General features: G+C 37.9%; 1 protein-coding gene across 7 annotated transcripts in view; it reads left to right on the top strand.

The window, feature by feature from the left end:
• The window catches only part of LOC148952220 (DNA repair protein RAD51 homolog 3-like), a 173058-nt gene that overhangs the window by 93216 nt on the left and 61852 nt on the right, over positions 1-17990 (top strand). For 4 of the 7 annotated variants that reach the window (XM_089089684.1, XM_089089681.1, XM_089089683.1 and 1 more), the window contains one exon: positions 12491-13674. In XM_089089684.1, the coding sequence (XP_088945810.1) occupies positions 12492-13319 (828 nt within the window). In that variant the 5' untranslated portion in view covers position 12491 and the 3' untranslated portion in view covers positions 13320-13674. Of the gene's footprint in view, positions 1-12490; positions 13675-17990 lie in introns of those variants that run through there. The other 3 variants (XM_089089679.1, XM_089089678.1, XM_089089680.1) reach the window with 1 other exon arrangement.

The following is a 17990-nucleotide window of genomic DNA, read 5'->3' as shown; positions in this document are numbered from 1 at the left end:
CGCTAAGATGTTTCTTGCCTAATTGTTTCCATGGCCTTTGGTTATTAATATCCTTTGGAGTTCGACCAGTAGAACTGTTCCCGAGGCAAAGACATTAATGATTTGGATCTATTCCTGGAGAAATGTTTCTAGGCGAAAATTTTTAAAGTCTGACAGATGATGTCATTGATTGATTGATCTGTCAAGAAAGGGGAAATTAATTTGTTGTTTCTAAGGGGAATTATTGATTCACGATAGGTGAATTGAGGTCGACAGCACAGGTGTTCCAAGGTTGATGTTGTTGTTGTTGTAAGTGCACGCTCTCAGCGAACTTTATGTAAATCAAGTTCACAGGTGCTACTCGTGACAGGACCACGTGGTTTATGGTTTTCCAAGTGAGAAAGTTCCTGTTTTTCCAAGTGAGAAAATTCCTGTTTTTCATTCTCACTGAGAAAACCATAACATTACTAAACTTTGCCCGGAAACAATTTGATTAATGACTGACAGCAAAGTGAGAAAAATACTGTTTTTCCATTCTCACTGACAAAATCCATGAAACATACATAAATTGCTGTTGACATCCATGAAAGTGAGAAAGTTCCTTTTTTTTCATTCTCACTGACAAAAACCATAAAACAGACAAAATTCCTGGTTTTTCAAGTGAGAAAATTCCTGTTTTTTCATTCTCAGTGAGAAAACCATAAACCACGTGGCTCTATGTCAATATATGGTGTTAAAAAAAGTTATAGGTGGCAGCAGGGGTGCGTGACACGAGTCGGACCCCCATCTCTACTGTTCTTTACTTAGGCAGCTCGATTGCGCTGCCTATGATAACATCCTGAATTGCCTAATGCTCTTTTACCTACCTCTTTTCATCCGAATAATGAGAAAGAAAAATGAACAGAATTTTAAAGTGGAAGGTAGAATTTTTTTTCAAGAAAAATTCTTCTTCTCCTTCTTACGAACCGATATACATGGCGAGCCCAAGATTACAGTATTTATCTTTAAGAAACAGATTAGCCGGGATGACGGTTGAAGCCCGGAGGTCGATATCGATAACCAAAAACGAGAGAAAAAAAAAAAAAAAACACGGCAGCGTATTAGTGACGCCGCCGCCGATAGAATCAGCGGCGGCGTCAGCGCGCTGATGCAAGCTCGGCGGCGCGCCACCGTTTTTTTGCTCGGCGGTGCGCCGCCAACTTTTCGGCGTGGCTTCGGGGTCTACTACCAAGGTAAGTGAAGCTGCCCACCTGATCAATCTTTTCCTTACCCAACGTCACCTTTTCATATTCACTTACTCCTAGCCTTAGTGACTTAGTCTTCTTAATGTTAATTTTCAAACCTATTCTAGCACCCTGACCTCACAAAACCTCTAAAAGTTCATTCATTTTGTCCACACTTTCATCTAGGATGCTTAAGTCATCAGCAGAATCTAAGTCGAGGATACTTTTCCCTCCACATTTGATTCCGTGGTCTCCCATTGTCTTTCCTGTGCTCCTTAAGACAAAATTCATCAAAATAATCCGTATAAAGGGGGATAGAACAAAAACCTGCTTAAGTCCTGATGTAATACAAAACCAGCTGCTAACTTCATTTCCTACCTTAAACGCAACAGTGTTATTCTCCTACTTCCTCACAAAACAAATCTTCCTTCAAATCCATGGTATCACAATTTTTTTCATTTTCCTCTATATTTTTTCCTGCAACTCTATCTCGGTTTAGCACATTCTCAAAATGTTCAGCCCATTTCTCTTTAACTCTTTCCTTATCGCTAATTGTGATCCCGTTCCTATCTTTAACTGAGCCAAGTCCGAATGACTACTCCCTCTCAATTCACTAACATACAATATTTTACTATTATGCCGTCTAGCTGCATCTTCCAGATTCTCGGCAATTTTATCCATGGCCTCCCCTTCACATCTCCTTAGTTCGTATTTTAATGCTTTCTCCACTTTCTTTACATTCCTTTTGTTTTCATATGATCTCAGATAATTCTTGTACAAGTCCCTTCTCCTTCTAGTATTAGATATAAACCTTTTTCACTAATATTCTTAGCTACATTCCTAGCTTTCTTCCTTAAGGCACCACCAGCAACTTCAAAAATTATTTCTCTAAAATTATTCGAACCATCTTCCACATTATCAAATTTTAAACTCTCAACTTTAGTATTCAACTGTTCCTGGAAAGTTTCTCCCAAATCCTCATCCTGGAGTCTACCAACATCATAACTTCCTGGGAGATGGTTACCCTTCTGAAATTTCAGCTTTAAATTAACCCTTGGCACTACTAGATGGTGATCTTTACTTTTAACATCAATAACAGAACACCTTTATACCCTAGTATCTTGTATTGAACCTACATGCTATAACATAATCTATGAGGTTTGCTGTCTTACCATCACGTGATTACCATGTTAACTTATGAGCCATTCTATGGATATAGATTAGGTTATGTTAATAGCTCAGTTGTCAATAGACTTCAGTGAATAAGAGAACACTAGGGCTAAAAAAAATTTCTTATAATTACATAAATCTAAACTGTATGACATTTTACCTTTTGGCGTGGCAATGGTTCAATGTAATGATGGCAAGGCTATGAAACCCATTCACAATCTGTCAAGCCAAGAATGCTGCCGCCAGAATTCTATTTTTCTTTACAGAACAGACCATGTTGCAATTGGCTCTCACGCCCCTCTCTCTGTCAAAGGTCCTTTCTGTGCCTATTTTTGTCCCTCCAATTGTATCCCAAACCATCCATGTCTGCTATATACACTATAGATAATATCTTTTGTGGGCTCTGAGCCTCAAAAGGGCTGAGCCAGGAAGGACAAAGACTGACCATTCCACCTAACTAAGAAAACAAAACCAAATGAATACTCGTAGTTGTTTTATTTTGGTAGCCTTAATCAAATTGTAGTAACAATTAATGTCCTTATTTGTTTTTCTTTCAGAGAAGAGGGACAAGGGGAAAACACTTTTTTATTTTAACACTTTGGAAATGTTCCTTTTTGCTAGATATTTTTTTGTTTTGCTTATATTTTTATAACCCATAAATAATTGTATTTTATTCGTAAATTCATTTCCCCTTCTATCCAGGCAATGACTGTCAGTATGAGCAGCAGAGCTGTAGGTACAGCCGGACATTTGTGATGTCATATTTGATAATAAAAAATTCAATGAAATGCTATCAAAAACTCTTATCTGACTGTATAGTATGTAAAATCATTGTTTAGCAAATGGACCATCCAAAATTAAAAGATTCTCTACAAAAAAGAAGAAAAATTGGGTTACATGGATCATATGGGGTAACCCCTCATGCTGGATCAATTAGTACCATCTGCAAAATTTCTAGACGTAGTCGTTTTCATGTATTCTTCTTTGAAACCATGTGCTATCAGTTGGCATGCAGCCTTTAAACGCTGTTGCTTAAATTTTTTTTTTTGCATGGAATGTGTTTAAATCTTGCATGAGTGAGATGTAGGCTACTTGGTAAAATAAAGCTATAATAAAAGAGGAAAAGAAAAAAAATATAGTACTCCAAAATTCAAGCAGAAAATACTTTGGGAAGAGGAAGATATAAAGTAATGCCATAATCAAAACTTCTTTCATCTGATAATGGCTGCCAGTAGTGTCATAGGCAGCGCAATAGCGCCGCCTAAGTAAAGAACGATGTTGGTACAATGTATTATTTATTCATTTATGTTTTTTTTCCATTAGACCAGGGCACTTCGTATCGAAGGAGTTGTCGTAGAAACTTCAAAAAAGGCTCGTTCGATTGGAAATTGGAATGGGCAATGCCCTTTTTAGTAGTCGAAAGGGATTGGAAGGCAATTAACACCCCTTCCACGCCCACCATTTCCCCAAACACATCCAATCAAAATTTTGAGATAGCCATTTTGTTCAACGTAATTGATTTCCAGATATAAATTATGTTTTTGAGGTGGACACTCCCCCCACAGCCCTCAGGGCAAGGGTTATAAGTCACGACCTGGGGGCATATAAGGTTTTTATATAAATCTTTGTCGTAGAAACTTCAAAAAGGGCTCATTCAATTGAAAATTAAAAGGGCCAGTGCCCTTTTTAATAGTCAAAAGTGATTGGAGGGCAACTAACCCCCTCTCACGCCCACTTTTTCCCCAAACACATCCAATCAAAATTTTGAGATAACCATTTTGTTCAACGGAGCAGAAAGTTCTGGAAATTAGGTCTTTGAGGATGACACCCCCCCCCCCCTCGAACACCCCTCAGGGCAAGGATTGTAAGTTATGCCCGGGGGGCATATAAGGTTTTTATAGAAAGTGTTAACATAAAAGTCCAAAATAGGGATAAAATCCTTTTTAATAGACAGTGTATAATAAATTTCACAAAAAATACCAGATATTTCGGTCACATATACAGTGACCGTCATCAGTAGTACAACTTAACGCCCACCATTCCACGCCCACCATTTCCCCAAAGACATCCTATTGAAGTTTTGAGATAGCCGTTTAGTTCAACGCAGTTGAAAGTTCTGGAAATTATATCTTTGAGCCGGACACTCGCCTAAGAGTCTTCGGGGCAAGGAGTATAAGTTATGCCCTGGGGGCATATAAGATTCTTATTGAAAGCTTTGTCGTAGAAACTTGAAAAAGGGCTCAATCAATTCGAAATTCTAGAACGGGCTAGTGCCCGTTTTAATAGTCAAAAGTGATTGGAGGGCAACTAAATCCCCTCTCACGCCCACCTTTTCCCCAAACACATCCAGTCAAAATTTTTAGATAGCCATTTTTTTCAACGTAGTTAAAATTTTCGGAAATTAGGTCTTTAAGGATTACAACCCCACAGCCCTCAGGGCAATGGTTGTAAGTTATGCCCTGGGGGCATATAAGGTTCTTATAGCAAGCAGTTTCCTATAAACTTCACACAGGGTACATTGAATTTGGACTTGAGATAGCTAATGCAGTTTTTAATAGTCGGAAATGAATGAAGGGTAACTAACCCCCTTCTCACGCCCACCATTTTCCGTAACACATACAATCAAAATAGGTTTTTATAGAAAGCGATGTTGTAGAAACTTCAAAAAGGGATCATTCGATTGGAAATTGAAAGAGCTAATGCCTTTCTAATGGTCGAAAGCGATTGAAGGGGAATAAACCCCCTTCTTACACCCATCATTTCCCCAAAAGAATTCAATCAATGTTTTTAGATATCCATTTTGTTCAACGTAGTTGAAAGTTCTGGAAAATAGGTCTTTGAGGAGGATAACCCGCTCAGAGCCCTCAGGACAAGGGTTGTAATTTAAGCCCTGGGAGTATATAAGGTTTTTTTTATAGAAAGTTGTGTCTTAGAAACTTTAAAAAGGGCTCATTTGATTGGAAATTGAAAGGGCTAGTGCCCTTTTTAATACTTTTATAACTTTAATAAATCAAATAATATTAAGATTTTGATTACTAAATATCAGTAAATGTATATTAAACTGACAATGCATATTCATTTATATTTTTTTCGGTAAAGTTCAAATTATGTTCTGGCCTTGGGAAGGCATAGGGGTTTTGAGCCCAAGTTATGTTAATTTCTGCTCGTTTTGAGCTTGACTCGGCTATTTATTGTAATTTCTGCTCGTTTTGGGTTTCATTTATTTATCGATGCTGATTTGTGTAAGTTTCACGCTTCGTAGATTATTTGATTTTATTTTTGCTCATATTTTGTTTAATGGAGTTCTTTAGTTTTCTTTCAAAAACTAATTATGTGTGAAAAGTTTTTTATAATTAATTTCTGTTCGTTTTATATTGACATAGTCTTTTCAGTGAAGAAGAAAATAATACTTTAAATATTTTCGTTTTTTTAAGAATTTATAGTTTGGCCTGCTATTTGTATGCTGGAGAATAATTTTCAGCAATTTTTAACAACATACACCCTCTTAAAAATCTGGACACAAATAGTAGTGTTTAATATAGTTTCATACCTCCTCTAGTTTACCTGAAATGGAAAACTTGATACCATTCGCAAAAAAATCTGTTTACTTTCTTTGATAGCTTGGATGCACCTACACTATTTTTATTTGGTTAAATTTTAAGAGCAGAAGTGGCCCCAAAAGTTTGAACATAATACCTTCTGTCGTTCTTGGGATACTGCTGAGATGTCTTATGGGTAATTAGCATTATCACTGTGCATTTTGATTTAATATTTGGCCAAATTTTTGTTTTTAAAAAAAAATTAAATTGGGTGGGGGGGGGTGGGAGGGGAATTAGTTTTCCTTCAATGAGTTTTAACTACTAAAAAGAGTGCCATGCCTTTCTATTTTTAATCAAATCGTCCCTTTCCAAAGTTTCTTAAACAACTCTATCAATAAAAAGCGCTCAATTCTAAACAACAACAACAACAACAAAATAATAATCTTAGCGCACAATGATGGGAGATATAAAAATTTCAAGCCTGTCTTTTACTGCTGAATATTAAAATGGACACTAGGCCTTTTAAATTCCAATCGAATGAGCCTTTTCGAGTTTCTACGACAACACTTCGTATAAACACCTTATATGGCCCCAGGGCATAAATTACAACTCTTACCCTAAGGGCTGTGTGGGTGGTTGTCATCCTCTAAGACCTAGTTTCCAGAACTTTCAACTACATTACACAAAATGGCAATTTCAAAATTTTGATTGGACGTGTCTTAGAAAATGGTGAGCGTAAGAGGGGCGTTAGTCTTTCTCCAACCACTGTCAGCTATTAAAAAGGGCACTAGCCCTTTCAATTTCCAATCAAATGAGCCCTTTTGAAATTTCTACGACATCGCTTCAAATAAAACCCTTATAGGCCCCCCGGGGATAACTTACAACCCTCGCCTTGAAGGCTGGGGGGGGGGGGGTTGTCATCCTCACAGACCTAATTTCCAGAACTTTCAACTACGTTGAAAAAAAATGGCTATCTGAAAATTTTGATTGGATGTGTTTGGGGGAATGGTGGGCGTGAGAGAGCGGTTAGTTACCGTCCAATCACTTTCAACTATTAAAAAGGGCACTATCACTCTCAATTTTCAATTGAATGAGCCCCGTTTAAGTTTTTACGACAACTCTATCGTTAAAAACCTTATATGCCCCCTGGGCATAACTTACAACCTTTGCCCTGGGGACTCTCAGGGGTTTGTCATCCTTAAATACATAATTTCCAGAACGTTCAACTACGTTGAACAAAATGGCTATCTCTAAGCTATGATTGAATGTGTTTGGGGAAATAGAGGGCATGAGACGGGGGTTAATTACTCTCCACTCACTTTCGACTATTAAAAAGGGCAATTTCAATTTCCAATCAAATGAGCCCCTTTTGAAATCTCTACAACAACTTTCTATATAAACCTTATATGCCAACAGGGCACAAATTACAACCCTTGCACTGAAGGCTCTGATTGGGTTTTTATCTTAAAAGACCTAATTTCCAGAACTTTGGACTACGTTGAAAAAAATAGCTATCTAAAAATTTTGATTGGATATGTTTGGGGAGAACGAGGGCGTGGGACGGGGGTTTGTTGCGCATTTGAAAAAAAACCATATAAACCCCAAGGACATATCCTATAACGCTTGCCCTGACGACTAAGGGGAGAGTGTCCTGCTCAAAGGTATAATTTCCTGAACTTTAAACTTTGTGGAACAAAATGACTATCAAGAATTTCTGATCGGATGTGTTTGGGGAAATGGTGGGCGTGGAAGGGCGTGTTTGTTGCCTTCCAATCACTTTTGACTATTAAAAAGGGCACTAGCCATTTCAATTTCCAATCGAATGAGTCATTTTTGAAGTTTTTACGACGACGCGTTCAGTAAATGCCTTATATGCCCCCACGGCATAACTTACTATCCTTGCCCTGAGGGCTCTGGGGGAGTGTCCTCCTCAAAAACATAATTTATATCTGGAAATCCAAAACACTGAATAAAATGGCTATCTAAAAATTTTGATTGGATGTGTGTGGGGAAAAGGTGGGCGAGAGAGGGGGGGCTAGTTGCCCTTAAATCACTTTCGAGAATCAAAAACGGTATTAACCATCATCATATAAAATTAAATGAGCCCTTTCTCGAGTTTATACGATAAATAAGTCAATAAAAACGTATATGCCCCCCGGACATAAATTATAATCCTTGCCCAGGAGACTTTGGGGGGAGTGTCCTGCTTAAAGGTATAATTTCCTGAAATGTAACTGCATGGAAAAAAATGGCTATCTCAAAATTTTGATTGGATGTGTTCGGGGAAATGGTGGGCGTAGAAGGGGTGTTAGTTGCCTTCCAATTACTTTCGACTATTAAAAAGGGCACAAGCCATTTCAATTTCTAATCAAATGAACCTTTTTTGAAGTTCCTACGACAGCGCGTTCTATAAAAACTATATGCCCCCAGGGCCTAACTTACAACCCTTGTGTTGAGGGCTATGAGGAGGTTGTCATCCTCAAAGACCTAATTTCCAGAACTTAAAACTACGTTGAACAAAATGGTTATCTCAAAATTTTGATTGAATATGTGTGGGGGGGGGGGGCTAGTTTGATGGGCGTGTTTTTTTCGACGTAACACCTTTAAATTAGGTGTTGTTTTCTTAGACCACACTGCCGTTCTAAGAAGAACTAAAAAACTTTAAAATGGGGATAAATATATTTATTTAGACAGTGAAAAAACAGGTACAAAAGTCCAGATATTTCGGTCACATATACAGCGACCGTCTTCAGTGGAAAAATGTTTCTACTGAAGACGGTCGCTGTATATGAGATATATCGCTGTATATGTGTAATAAATGGATTTATCCCCATTTAAAAGTTTATTTTATGGGCTTGGTGGGGGGGGGGGGTCTAGTTGCCCTCCAATCATTTTCGACTATTAAAAAGGGGACTAGCCCTTTGAATTTCCAATCGAATGAGCCTGTTTTGAAGTTTATACGACAACGCCTTCTATAAAAACCTTATATGCCCCCAGCCCATAACTTAAAACCATTGCCCTGAGGGTTGTGGGGGAGTGTCCTCCTCAAAAACATATTTTCTATCTGGAAATCAACTACGCTGAACAAAATGGCTATCTCAAAATTTTGATTGGATGTGTTTGGGGGAATGATAGGCGTGGGGGGGATGGGGGCTAGTTGCCCTCCAATCACTTTCGACTATTAAAAAGGCTACTAGCCCTTTGAATTTCCAATCGATTGAGCCTGTTTTGAAGTTTCTACGACAATGTCTTCTATAAATACCTTTATGCCCCCGGGCATAAATAAAAACCCTTGCCCTGAGGGTTGTGGGTAAGTGCGCTCTTCAAAAACAAATTTTTTATCCAAAAATTAACTACACTAAACAAAATGGCTACCAACAAATTTTGATTGGATGAGTTTGGGGGAAAGATGGGCGTGGGGGGGCTAGTTGCCCTCCAATGACTTTCGACTATTAAAAAGGGCACTAGCCAATCCAATTTCCAATCGAATGAGCCCTTTCCGAAGTTTCTACGACAAATCCTTCGATACGAAGTGCCCGGGTATGGAGAAACCAAAAACACATTGTGCCCACATCATTCTTTTCTTTGGCAGCGATAGCGCGCTGCCTATGATAGTGTTGCCGTAGAAACTTCAAAAGAGGCTCATTCAATTGGAAATTGAGAGGGCTAGTGCTCTTTTAAATAGTCGAAAGTTATTGGAGGGTAACTAACCGCCCTCTCACGCTCACCATTTCCCTAAACACATCCAATCAAAATTTTCAGATAGCCATTTTGTTCAACGTAGTTGAAAGTTCTGGAAATTAGGTCTTCGAGGATGACACTCCCCCCGGAGCCCTCAGGGCTAAGGTTGTAAGTTATGCCCTGGGGATGTGTAATGTTTTTATTGAAAGCTTTGTTGTAGTAACTTGAAAAAGGGCTCATTTGATTGAAAATTCAAAGGGCTACTGCCCTTTTTAATAGTCGAAAGTGATTGGAGAGCAATTAACCCCCTCTCACGCCCACCATTTCCCCAAACACATACAATCAAAATTTCGAGATAGCTATTTTTTTCAACGCAGTTGAAAGTTCTGAAAATTATATCTTTGAGCAGGACACTCGCCCCACAGTCTTCAGGGCAAGGGTTATAAGTTATGCCCTGGGGGCATATGAGGGTTTTTGAAAGCTTTGTCGTAGAAACTTGAAAAAGGGTTCATTCGATTGGAAATTCAAAGGGCTAGTGCCCTTTTTAACAGTCGAAAATGATTGGAGGGCAACTAACCCCCCTACCATGCCAAACTTTTCCCCAAACACATCCAATGAAAATTTTTAGATAGCCATTTTGTTCAACGTAGTTGAAAGTTTTGGAAATTAAGTTCTTAAGGATGACACCCCCCACAGCCCTCAGGGCAAGGGTTGTAAGCTATGCCCTGGGGGCATATAAGGTTTTTATAGAAAGCGTTGTCGTTGAAAGCTCAAAAAGGGCTCATTCGATTGGAAATTGAAATGGCTAGTGCCCTTTTTAATAGTTGAAAATGGTTGGACGGCAACTAACCCCCTCTCACGCTCACCATTTACCCAAACACATACAATCAAAATAGGATTTTATAGAAAGCGATATTGTAGAAAATGGAAAAATGGCTCTTTCCATTGGAAATTGAAAGGGCTAGTGCCCTTTTTAATAGTCGAAAGTCTAACTTTTTAATAGTCTAACCCCTTTCTCACGCCCACCATTTCCCCAAACACATCCAATAAAAATTAGAGTTACCATTTTGTTCAACTCCCCCCAGACACTCCCCCCAGAGCCCTCAGGCCTAAGGTTGTAAGTTGTGCCTTGGGGACGTATAATGTTTTTATTGAAAGTTTTGTCGTAGAAACTTGAAAAAGGTCTTATTCAATTGGAAATTGAGAGAACTAGTTCCCTTTTTAATAGTCGAAAGTGATTGGAGAGCAATTAACCCCCTCTCACGCCCAGCATTTCCCCAAACACATCCAATCAAAATTTTGAGATAGCCATTTTGTTCACAGCCCTCAGAGCAAGGGTTGTAAGTTATGGCCTGGGGTCATATAAGGTTTTATAGAAAGTGTTGTCGTAGAAACTTCAAAAAGGGCTCATTAGATTGGAAATTGAAATGGCGGATGCCCTTTTAAATTTTCGAAGTGATTGGAAGGCAACTAACACCCCCTCTCACGCCCACCATTTCCCCAAACACATTCAATCAAAATTTTGAGATAGCCATTTTGTTCAATGCAGTTGAAAGTTCTGGAAATTATATCTTCGAGTAGGACACTCCCCCCCCATTCTTCAGTGCAAGGGTTATAAGTCATACCCAGGGGGCATATAAGGTTTGTTTTTGAAAGCTTTGTCGTAGAAACTTGAAAAAGGCTCATTCGATTAGAAATTCAAAGGACTGGTGCCCTTTTTAATAGTCGAAAGGGATTGGAGGGCAACTAACCCCCCTCTCACGCCCACCTTTTCCCCAAACACATCCAATCCAAATTTTGAGATAGCCATTTTTTCAACGTAGTTGAAAGTCCTTATGTTTCTGTGGGTAACAACCCCCCCCCCCCCCACAGCCCTCAGGGCAAGGGTTGTAAGTTATGCCCTGGGGGTGTATAAGGTTTTTATAGAAAGCGATTTTGTAGAAACTTCAAAAAGGGCTCATTCGATAGGAAATTGAAAAAGCTAGTGCCATTTTAATAGTCGAAAGTGATTGAAGGGCAACAAAACCCCTCTCACGCTCCCCCCCCCCCATTTCCCCAAACACATCCAATCAAAGTCTTGAGATAGCCATTTTGTTCATGTAGTTCAAAGTTCAACGTAGTTGAAAGTTCAGGAAATTATGTATTTTAGGATGACAAACCTGCCTGAGCCCCCAGGGCAAAGGCTATAAGTGGTGCCCTGGGGGCATATATAAAAAATTCTTCCAATGTTTTCACTTTTCTAACTTTAAGAAATCAAAAATCAATTGATATTTTAAGGAATAAATATCAGCATATGTATATTAAACTGACAATGCAGATTTTTTTCAGTAAATTCATTTGAATTTTTTCAGTGAAGTACGAATTATATTCTGGCTTTTAGGAAGCTTGGGGTTTAGAACCCTACTGATATTAATTTCTGCTCGTTTTGATTTTGACTCTCATTTATTTTATCTCTGTTTGTCTTGGGTTCCATTTATTTATTGATACTGGTTTGTGGTAGTTGTATTCTTGGTAGATTATTTGATTCTATTTTTGTTCATTTTGATTTAATGGAGTTCTTTACTTTAAAAAAAACAACTTATTTTGTTGAAAAAGTTTTTTTTGAATTAATTTAGTAAAGAACAAAATTATCTAAATTAGGAACTACCAGAGGAACAGCTGTCTCTTTTTTTGTAGTAGCATAAACAGTTATTTTTTTGACAAAAGTCTAATATATTTAAGCTGAATAGTTGAGCTAGGTGAACGAAGCCGTCAGAGCTTTTCAGGATTTGTCATTTTGAGCAAATTCCTTGAAGTTTTGTTGACGTTCTTTAAAACATCAAACAAAGTTTGTCTAGAAACCATTTGTTTACCCTAGTTGGAATAATAGTTTCTTTTTAGTCTCTCTTCTTCTTTCAGGATGGCCAACGAAACTGTCCAGAAAGGTTTCCTCAGTAATCTAGAAATAAAGCTTTTTGAAAAGGGTCTTTATCCTAGGTCAGTAACAGAAATAACAGGCCATTCGAATTCAGGGAAAACATACTTGGCTTATCATTTAGCCATTAAATGCATTATGCCAAAAGTCCTTAACAATATTGAAATGAATTGCTGTGAAAGTCAATGCATTTACATTAGCTGCTTACAACCATCTTGCGTTTATGAAATGGCAACACTAATGGAAAATGCAATAGTTGCTGCTTTAAGAGATGCAGGTTGTTCAAGAGATGATGTAAAATCATTTATACAGCAAGATAAAACTGTTTTAAAGTGTTTGAAAAGATTGACTATTTTCAAATGCTATAGCTATGCAGAGTATCTACTTTGTTGTCATAATGTGGGCCTGTTCCTGAAGCAGAATCCAAATGTGAAGCTGGTAATTCTAGATTTTCTTAATGCCTTTGACTTTGAAGGTCCTCGCAGTGGTAGACATCGTTACAGAAACATTGAAAAAAATTTAGATCATTTGACCTGTGAAACGGAGAATTTTAATGTGGCTGTTGTATATACAAAACTATCCCAACTTACCAATAGACAAAATGAAGTGTATAATTGCAGTGAGAAAACGTGGAGATATAAAGATACGATTTCCCTATCTCGCAGTGACTCAAAATTTACATCTAGAATTCCTTTGTCTCTTCCTTTTTTTCTTTTTGATGACGAAGAAAAGAAATGCAAGGGAATTTTAACAAAAAAAGGACCGATATGGTACACATTCAGCAAAGCTGGCAGACTTGAATGGTTATCCTGAAATCTCTTTTTTGTGAGTTGTAATAACTTTTGAATTTAACTTTTTATTGCATCCATTGGCAGGTCAACAGGAACTTTCTGATTGGACTCATCTCAAATATCTAATCAGATATTTCCTATGAGTAATAATTTGTCTGTAATCATTTTTGAATTTATCTATTATGGTAATTTTACTTGGTCCTTGTTTCAAAATTTTGCCCTTAATTCAAAAATACAACCCAAAATTTGCAATAATTTTTTATTGTTGAACACTATTAATTTAAAAAAATAATTTTTTTTTCCGAGGGAAATAAAGAGCGAAGTTGAAACTTAAAACGAACAAAAATTATTACTTCAAAGCAAGGGCGCAGGCTGAAAATTTTCCAGGGGAGCAGATGCCAAAATAGCAGTGATGGTTGGGTGACAGTTTAGGCGGTTTAGGGCACCAAACTACGGCTCTACCCCGAAGAGGATGGATTTGCAATCAATTTAAAATCATGAGAAGCTAATTGATTTAAAAGTATCAACAACTATATTTTGGCTTCCCAGGTTGCAAAAGAAGTAATTGCCACCCGGTGGTAGTACTGGATTTAACCAAGTTGATTATCTTTATTTGTAATGAAATTATGCTACGTTTGGTGATCTGTAATTGCGTATCAGCTATAATGAAGGGGGGGGTGAGTCATTGTTTAGGTTGGGGTAGAATAGATTCATACAAAAGTACATTTTGATGGAAAAACTGCTTACTCTTCATGAGGCTTCAGATAAATGTTGAAAGAGGTGCAGGGGAAAGGAATTAATTAAAATGTTTCTCTATACAGCTAATATGTTACATTCCCATATATACCAGCACAGAGGTGGAAAAGGCAAGTCAGGTCGTCATCAGACCGCCATGAAATTTTTTTGCGGTGGCAAATACTTCTTGGAACTGAGTTTTCAGCAATTTTCAATTGTAGTATTTTTATTTTTCTATTTATATGAAGTACTTCAATGTATTTTAAAAAACAATATGTAATGTATTTATTGATAAGAAAATTCTGTTGTAGAGTTTGTGATGACTTCAGTTATGAAGAAGATCAAAAGTCTCACAGAATTTCCATCCATACATACAATAATCCTCCTTTTTATCCAACCAAAATTCTTTAGAAGTAATATTAACAAGGACTTTTCACCAAAATTACTATTTTTTTTTGTAGAGAAATCACTTTATTCACATAAATATTTACAATTTTCCAGAAGCCTGGTCATCCAGGCTTGTCAGGTACTATCTCTTTTCAACTTATTATCCTCACATCTTTTAAATAAAAAACAACAACAAAGACGAGACACCTCTTGCTCACTCAATTCCCCGACGGGTTCCATTAATATCCATTACCAATCCTCATACTGTTTGGCACTACTTGAGGTAAAAAAAAAAAAAAACAAAAAAAAAACAACACACTAATCAAAATAATAAAAACCAACAAAATGGCCCCTTAGCAGCCTACGGAAATCGAGTCTAACCGTCTGGTCTAGAATCTCACCTGGAAGTCTTCCCCATGTTAACGGAAGCTGGTGTCTGAGCGAGAAGCCAGACCGAGTCGATGGTTTCCTTGGTCGTTGAATGGGTTGAATCATACCTGTAACACACGGTACTCGTGTGTTACGAGTACCGTATTCATGACGTTCAGAAACGTAACAAAAGATATTATGCAGGCAATCCGGTACTACGTTATTCAAAATATCGAACATTAACTGTGCTCTATAGAACTCAAATAGACCAGAAATCGATAGTGTCTGTAAACTCTTATACATATCCCTTACCGAAGAAAGAGAATCATTATTAGAGAGAATCCTTATCCCTTTTTAATGCCTTTTTAAGTGAACAAAAAAATTCGAGGGCAACTAGGCCCCCTCCAACGTCGTTCGATCAAAATTTTGGGATAGCTTGTTTTCTTCAGCATAGTTGAAAGGCCCAATAACTATGTCTTTGGAGATAAAATGACCCCCTACAGCCCCTGGGGAAAGGTTTTAAAGTTATAAAAATCACCCTTTGTTTTATTTGTTAATAGGAAGTGTTCCCTATTCTGCTCCCTTTCCTTTGGTTTCCTTATAAATACTTTATAGTCCCAAATGTCCAGGGGGGGGGCATGGCCCCCTGCCCCCACCCCTTGCCGGTGCCCATGCTTCACAACCTATCTAACATATATCAATAAAATTAATGCAAATAAATCAGCTGGTGATGTTTCTCTGTGTTTGTAGGGTTACAGAAAACTAGCGCTTTGCTGAAAACACAAAGCAATATAGGAGTTTTCGTACGGTAAAAGTAAATCTTTACGGACATTTTTAACATTATAAAAGTAAAGAATTTTTAGATTGTTGCTTTATTTATTTTTTTGTTTAATTTGGCATCACTTCTGCACAATGAGCTCAGTTCAATGATTGATTGTCGTTTTTGGATGTGAAAAGGACATTTCATAATTATTCTGTTAACAAGTTTGAAGTGAAGGAATCTTATTAGTATTAGGACTACAGAATCGCTTTAGCATTATTTGTATCACAACTTATAATTCACCGTTTTATAGAGAGAAATAACTGGATTTCCAGAGTTCATATTATGGTTGATATGTTCTTCATTTTGAGTAATACTAGGTGAGACCAGTGGCGCCAATTCACGAAAATGTAGGGGGGGGGGCAAGGATTTTTTTTCGATTTTTTAAAAAATTAAGATGCAAAAAAAAGAACAACATTTAGCAAAAATAACTAAAACAGGGGGTAGCGGCGAGGTTGCTGCTTGGCAAAATCGTCGACTAATCTATCCAAATCCAGTTTCTTTACCTCCTCTTTTTCAACGGCGATTATCATGAGATCACTAAGTCTGTCATTTCCCATGGTCGATCGCAGTTAGTCTTTCACACGCCCTAATGCCGAGAAGAATCGTTCATTACTGGCAGTGGTCACAGGCAAAGTAGCAACTAGCTTCGTCAGTTTTAGCACTGCAGAATAGGCAACTTGGAGGTCGGATAAGATTTCGATAGCTCGAAGAAGATCCATTTTTGAAATATCACTTTTTGACAGATGCAGCTTTGCAAGATAAAGCTGGGATTCTATGGCATGGTCATCGACACCGAGAATCTCTTGATAATGACACATAACTCTTTCCACTTTCGAAAGTTCGAGAAAATTGGAACTTGATGGGTCGAAGGCAGATAAAGCGTCGAGCAGAGGCATATTCTGCATGAAACGTTGGTCCATCTCACTCGTGAAACGATCTATTACCTCAAAGTACAGAAGTTTACCGCAGTCTGATTCAACTGGCTGACTGATATTGCGTTTACCGGTTGTTGAGTTTGAAAGAAAGTCTTTGAGACGAATGGAAATGGCTTGACTTCTCTTGCCTCGAGCACTGGTCTTAGATTGTGGAGATTTCGATTCCTGGATATCGTTTAAAGCCAAGAATTCAGATATGTTTTTGCTTAAGTTGTTCCATTCGTTATCATTTCTCAGCTTTTGGAGTGTCTCATATGTCCCAGAAATCAGTGCAAGTGCCTTATAAATCAACAAACTTCCGGATTGAAGTTGCTCTGATAAATAATTTACAATGACTAATACTTTTTCCATTATGTGCAAAGTTGAGACAAAAGAAGCAGAGTTGATTTTGTCCAGAAGTCCTTTTGCTTCACACTCTGCCTCACCCGTTGGAACTATCAGAGACTGCGGCTAGCACAGCAACAATACATTCAAATTTGGCCTTCACCTTGGAAACAGAGCGTACTGCGTAAAATCAGCAAGTCTGGACGGTCCTCTCAAGCTTTAAGACTTTTTGCCTGCTAATACGCTGGAAATCCACAAATAGCTTGTGACGTATGTTGCTGCATGATATAAATGTGTAAAGCCTTTGTACTACAGAGGAAAATTCAGAGAGTTTGCTGGTATTTTTGAGGCAGTCAGTCAAACCCAGGTTCAATAGGTGGGTGTGACAGTATACATAAACTGCACGAGGCACCTTCTCCCTAAACTTTGCTTGAACTCCGTTAAATTTCCCACTCATAACAGATGCGCCATCATAACATTGGTCAATACACAGCATCAATTCTACACCAAGCTTTTCTATAGTTTCACAGATTGAGGTGGATAAGCTCTCAGCATCTCATTTGTGCATGTAATAGCAGCCAATTGGTTGTTCCACTACTTTTCCATTTGATATATACCTGAGTAGGATCGCTAATTGTTCTTTTCTAGAAACGTCTTTTGTCTCATTGACAAGAATAGCAAAGTAATTAGCTGATTTTACTTCTGAAATAATATCTTGGCGCAAGGCATTTCCTATCAGTGTAACTGCGTCATTTTGGAACTGATGACTGCAATAGTGACCATATCGGCACTGTAACTTAGCCTTCAGCTTTTCGTCGCCTTTAGACATTTCCTCCATCAATTCAACCAAATTACCCCGGTTTGCAGATGTTTCTTATTCGTCATGACCCTTCAAAGCAAGACCCTGGCGGCCAAGAAAGCAAATAACGCAAAAAATGTACTTCACATGATCTCTATTTTCCTGAACCTCTTGAGATCTGGATTGAATTAAGGCATTCGCTATAGATTTCGAAGTACCAGTACTCATTATCTTAAATTCCGTCCATGCTGACATACAATGCCTATGTCTTTCAGAATCATCATGTTGCTTTAATATAGCAGAACTGTCTTTCCACTTGCA

The sequence above is a fragment of the Artemia sp. Qi Xiang Cuo genome, chromosome 5 (assembly GCF_049724085.1).
Source record: "Artemia sp. Qi Xiang Cuo chromosome 5, ASM4972408v1, whole genome shotgun sequence".
NCBI lineage: Eukaryota > Metazoa > Arthropoda > Branchiopoda > Anostraca > Artemiidae > Artemia > Artemia sp. Qi Xiang Cuo.
The sequence above is the reverse complement of the archived record's forward strand: the minus strand, read 5'-3'. Positions and strand labels throughout refer to the sequence as shown.